We start from the raw sequence: 6,032 nt of genomic DNA, 5'->3' as shown, positions 1-6,032 counted from the left end.
AGGGGCTATAAGCTGAAGCTGTTGTGATCTTTTAAGTCTTGGACCATTCCTCATTATGCTAGGATTAATAGTAGGCATGATGTTAGTTGATCTCCCTAATAATCCTCTATAGAACCCCACTATCTCCTGTTCAATGCCCTCTGGATTGTTGATCAATCTTCCATTGCTATCTGTTAAACTCTTTATTTGATTTTGTGCTACTCTCCCTTTCATGTTTGCAAAGAAAAAAGCTGTATTGGAATCACCTAGCTGAAGCCATTGTATTCGAGACCTTTGCTTATAGATGCTCTCTTCTATTACTCCACTTCTCTAGCTGCTGCTTTGTGGTTCTCTCAACATCAAACATATCAGATGATGTGTTAGTTGTTCTCATCTGTGCTTGAATGTTTGCTAATTCTTCCCTTAACTGCTGCACCTTCTTATTTGTATTGGAAAATTCTCTCTTGTTTAACCTTTTCATCTCTTCTTTAATCTGCTTCAAATTACACCATATATCCTTCATATTTCTATTCTCCTTTTCCCATATGCTTCTTATTATTTCTTCAAACTCTGGATGCTCAGTGAGATAGTTAAAAAACTTGAAAGGTCTCCCTTTATACTCCATTCCGGACTCCACCTCTATACATAAAGGAGAGTGATCAGAGAAATGAGGATCCATCACACAGACTTGCAATGGTGGCATATTCATCATCCAATGTGCATTTACAATAGCTCTATCAATTCTACTAAACACATGGTTGTTTGTCCATGTGTAAGTTCTTCCCGCAGTTCTTAGTTCATTTAACCTGCAATCCCCCATTAGAGCTCTAAAGTCCTTGATTTCATTATCCTGTATTTCTGTACCATTTAACCTGTCTTCTTTGTCCAATGCTACATTAAAGTCCCTCATGAGCAGTCAAGGACTATCCATTTGTGAATCAATTTTTCTTAATTCTTCCCACATATCACACCTATGAGCAGCAGTATGCAGTCCATATATAGATGTAAACGCAAATTGCTTGCTGGAGCTATTATTTTTGATTATACCATGAATATATTGAGTATGAGATTGCAACATAGTGAATTGAATACTATTTGCATCCCAGAGAATCCAAATTCTACCTTTTTCAGTAGCCTTACTATTTGAGCACCAACTCCAGCCTGGTGCACATTTATTTATGACCTCTTTTTCTTTAGTATTCTGTACTCTATGCTCAGCTATTGCTATAAGATTGATTTTTTGTTTTTCCAAGAAAATTTTCATCTCCTTTTGCTTATGAACCTTATTAATACCCCTCACATTCCCTGTCACTATCTTCATATAGGTTTCTGTTTAGTTGGAATTATCTCTTCACCTTCTCCCCTACTATATTCAGCTTTATCATCATCTGCCCAGCATGTTTTGCCTTCAATTGTTACTTCTCTCAATTGAGAAAAGCCATTAGTAGTCCTTATAACTTGCTGTATAGGACTTGTCAGTCCCACCCTGCCCTTTGCTTTTGTCCATACTCGTTCATCTTCTTTTGGATTTTGTGTTTCATCTTCTTGATCGATCTGTTTGCCCGTGTCCCTCTCTACTTGCTTTGATGGTCCTATTGCCACCCATTGAGTTATTGGTTTCCTTGTTTGCTGAATATTCCCAATTATATTGGTACTCCTTCCTTGCTGTTTATTCTGATGTTGCTCATTTTGAACACTTCTTTTTGTTGTTTCAGCTCTACCTTGATCTCTTTCACAATCATGACCCATCATCAAAACACTTCCTACAATACTGAGGAACCCAATCATACTCCACCATTTGCTCAAACTCTTTGCCTGAAGGATCTTGAATTTTGATACACTTAGGTAACTCTTTGCTCATATCCATCTCTATAAGCACTCGAGCATAGGAAATTCTAGAAGCATTACTTGTACACTCATCAGCATACAAAGGTGTTCCTAGTCCACTAGCAATTCTACTCAATGTCAATCGTCCCCAACAGTTCAAAGGCAAGTTAGGGAAGCTTACCCATAATGGAATAGTTTTAAGAACTTCATTGTACAAATCGAAGTCCTCTGTCCATGATTTCAAAATCAATGGCTTCACTCCCATTGTATATGGTCCTGAGTATAGTACAGCATTTTTATCATCCATACTATTGAATAGTATCACAAAATAGCCTTCATTATGATAGTACACTTTAGGTTTGGCAGCAAAGTTCCATTGCACAACTATGAATCTCTCCATGGCTCCTATTGACGGTGATTCTTCAATGATATATACAATTATAGCTTTCTGCCACTTTGTATTTTCCAATTCCATCTCCTCTTGCTGTAATTGTACCTTTTTAACCCCATCCTGAATAGTAGGTGGTATGAACACTAGGTCCATACCTCTTGCAGCCATTTTATTCCGTGTGACTAGATTTGACCATTTCTGTTGATTTTCCCCCAATACTACTTTTGATTTCTCCTGTTCTGCCTCTTCGTTGCTTTTTGATTCAGTAATTGTTGCTCTTTCAAAGTAGCTTCTCTGTTCGCACTGTCAACTATCTTATTCTCCATGATGTTCAGCTCCTTTTCCTTGTGACTGCACACTGTTGCCATTTGTAAAGCAGTAATCAATGGAACAGTGTTCATATTCAGAAATCCTTTACCTAGCTCCCCATCAGCTGCCTGAGGTGTCAAATCCCTCATATTTGGACTCAAATATCTCGTGTTAATTTCAGCTGCATGTTACTTGATCCTCGAGATTCAGCCATATTTGTTGAAATTCCTTTATCACAGTTTTGAGTTTTCTCTTTCGCATCTGTTTCAGCACTACGTCCCAGATTTCCATTCCTACTTCCTGAAGCAATGAAATAAGCTAATTGTACCTTTGTCACCAGCCTCCTAGGTCGTCCTCTCCCCATTTTCGATCAGCGCATGTTAGCAAAGCACGCAGTCATGCGCCGAGAGAGAAAGTCTAGAGAGAGAAAGTCATATAAAAAGTAGTTGTCTTGATTGTTAGGGTGTACTTAATTATGTTTGAATGTTTGTATGTTTCAATTACTCATATATCTTTGATTTTGTAAAAATTCGAATGTAAAGGAAAATTAAAGCAAATCAACCCAATGAATATAATAGGTAGACAGGTAACTGAACAAGCAAAATTAAGTCACATTCACAACAGTAAAAAACATCAATTGACTATATCACTGCAAACTTGAGCTCTCAATCACAATGCCATTAGGGATCTAACCCTAATTAAGGCAAAAGTAGTGAAAGAAACATACATTGACACTCCCATATATATGCATCCATGTTATTCACACATAAACTTTCATATTTATTTTATTTATTTCCTATATACTATATAACATTAACTACATGGATGCTTCTTCTTTTATTCCAACATAGTCTTGTAAACTTTAAGGCTGGACTTCATTTTCATCAAAGGCTTTTGCTTCTGCAGCTGAGTAACAACACCTACAGCCTCCATATCCACTGTGTCCACAGCAACCATATCGGCAGCCGCCACCTCCCCAGCCGCCGCCACCACCACGGCCTCCCCAACTGCCACCTCCCCAGCCACTGCCTCCACGTCCTCCCCAACTGCCACCGCCACGTCCTCCATAGCCGCCGCCTCCCCAGCCATAGCCGTAACCACCTTGTCCACCGTAGCCGTAACCATAACCGTCATCTCGGTTACCAGCCACTGCATTATCATCTTTTGCCGCAACTACAGCATCTTCTGCAAAGTATAAATTTACACTATTAATTAGTAGTATAATTTAAAATGTCGTAACATGTTACTATTTGACCTTTTAGATAACTAGTTCCACTTATTAAGTACAGGTACATTAATTGTACTTATATTTTTATCGACCCTAAATTATCTAAAAATTCTTTTACGTATAGAAGTTAAGACTACTTTAAATTATCAACTAAGATTAGCACATTATTAAATGTACTATAGTAATTCTATAAATAGGCTCAAGTATGAAATTTACGAGGTGTGCAACATCTCCGGCAACCATAGTGGCCATAACCACCGCAGCAGCCGTATCGACAGCGGCCTCCGCCTCCGCCTCCACCTCCGCCTCCGCCCTGGTCCGTCTCCTTTGGCTCCTCGCTGTTTGTTACTTCCACTTCATTAGCTGCAATACGGATAAGGGAAATTGAAAATTTGAAGTTTATAATTTTGAAACGAACATATATAGATTGTAAACTCTGCTTGTAATTTTAAGAGATGAAAGAAGAAGAATTAACCTAAATACCTGTCATCCAACCGTTTAAATTAAAAATAGTGGCTAGAAAAAGTAAACAATAAAAGATAATCATATAAGGTTAGTTATAGATATAAAAAACAATATTCTATTATTTTTCAAATTGAGTAAAATATCATTAACTAAATAAGGTTTCCCTCTTTAATAGCTTCATCAAAAGATTATGGACTGATGTCTCTTTCTATGTACCAACTATATTAAAAATATTACAAATTACAATTAGAAAATTAGACAGTTAAGGATAATTTTTTGCCTATATATTGATTGATAACCGGAGAAACTAAAATGATTAACTACATGTCATGCATAAAAATGATTTATTATATTATCTGCTATAATAGGTTAAATAGTATTAATAAAAAAAACTTAATACCATCAGTATATATAAATTAAATCCTTACCCGACGCACAACACCTACTACAACCATAGCGTCCCCAACCACCACAGCAGCCAATTCGACAGCGGCCTCCGCCTCCGCCTCCGCCTCCGCCTTGGTCCGTCTCCTTTGGCTCCTCCTCTTTGTTTGTTTCTTTCACTTCATTAGCTGCAATAATGATAAATTTTATAATACATGAACGCTTTATATGTGAACATTAATTAGTAATATACACTAATTTAGATGAACTTTTTGAATTGAACATTTTCATTGGAAAAACACTAGTTTCTAATTTTGACAACATCCACCAATAGTAAAATTGTAAATAGCTTATTGCACATATTATGTTAATATAATAAAAAAAATACTCATTAAGATGAGCACTTCATAAAGAGTGTGTGTGTGTATATTATATATATAAAAGTAAAAGCTTATCATATTATGAAAACAGAATGAAGATTAACACTAGCTAGTACTTAAAGGTGCTATTATAACTTGCAATATAAGCGGCGAAGCTATATCGGCCCAAGGGTGGTCAAGTGAACACCCTTCGCTGAAAAATTATATTACGTATAAGGTAAAATATTACTTGTTAATTTGTTAATGATTAAAAAAATAGATTTCGAACACTCTTGCATAGCCCACTGACAAATGGTGTTTAAAATTTGAACACCCTTATTGAATTTACTGGCTTCGCCACTAAATATAAGTAAGGACGTGACTATAGCGGGTTCACATAATAAGAAACTCTTTTACTATATTTTTCAAGTGAATAAAGATCTTACAATTTATTCTAGTAACTAGTAAAGAAGAAAAGAGAATTATATAGAAGAGTAAGATACTAATTATTTTTGTTCATGCGAAAGAAAAATGAGGTAAATAAATAAAAGATGTGTACGCATAAAACTCATTTATCATAATAATAGAAATATATGAAAAGTTAGTCTATACCCTTCTTTTCATCTTTGGATGTTTCAGTAGCAATTACAGAATAGGAGATGAGAAGAAGAACGAAAAACAAAGGGAAAATACAAGTTTTGAGCTTCATTTTTTTTTTCTTTTTGTGTAACAAAAGTTGGAATTGAGTAAAGATTTGCTATCAAAGCCACCTTTTATAGCAAAAGAGGTTTAGTAATAAGATTACTATAATGGAGAAAGAACCAAATATTTCATTAAATGAAGTGAATGTTTTCAATATTTTCTCTTCTATGCCTACCTATGCAAATGTTGTTGGTTGTTGAGGATTTTGGATCCTTTCTAATATTTTCAAAATCTTATCAAAGCAATTTTTTTGATCTTCATCTTTTTCAAACCCTTATCAAATTGGTTACAATATGTGCATACGAAATATGTTTAGCTACTATTTGGTCTGACTTGGTCTGGGGCTATCACAACCAGGACAGCTAAATAAAATTAGTAGTCTAAAATC

General features: G+C 35.6%; 1 protein-coding gene across 1 annotated transcript; it reads right to left on the bottom strand.

The window, feature by feature from the left end:
* LOC109225468 (glycine-rich cell wall structural protein-like) lies at positions 3,098-5,692 on the bottom strand. The gene is made up of 4 exons (XM_019390139.1): positions 5,555-5,692; positions 4,628-4,771; positions 3,951-4,097; positions 3,098-3,691 (listed from the first exon to the last, which is right to left on the bottom strand). The coding sequence occupies exons 1-4, from the start codon at positions 5,649-5,651 to the stop codon at positions 3,369-3,371; spliced, it is 711 nt and encodes a 236-aa protein (XP_019245684.1). The 5' UTR covers positions 5,652-5,692; the 3' UTR covers positions 3,098-3,368.

Source organism: Nicotiana attenuata, chromosome 5 (genome assembly GCF_001879085.1).
Source record: "Nicotiana attenuata strain UT chromosome 5, NIATTr2, whole genome shotgun sequence".
NCBI lineage: Eukaryota > Viridiplantae > Streptophyta > Magnoliopsida > Solanales > Solanaceae > Nicotiana > Nicotiana attenuata.
The sequence above is the reverse complement of the archived record's forward strand: the minus strand, read 5'-3'. Positions and strand labels throughout refer to the sequence as shown.

What these genes read in the sequence shown, in the direction of transcription:
- LOC109225468 (XM_019390139.1), bottom strand. Translation starts at nt 5,651, where the DNA reads ATGAAGCTCAAAACTTGTATTTTCCCTTTGTTTTTCGTTCTTCTTCTC. An exon ending in TAGTAGGTGTTGTGCGTCGG is followed by an intron (nt 4,098 to 4,627) that starts GTAAGGATTTAA and finishes TCCGTATTGCAG; the next exon opens with CTAATGAAGTGGAAGTAACA. An exon ending in CCGGAGATGTTGCACACCTC is followed by an intron (nt 3,692 to 3,950) that starts GTAAATTTCATA and finishes TATACTTTGCAG; the next exon opens with AAGATGCTGTAGTTGCGGCA.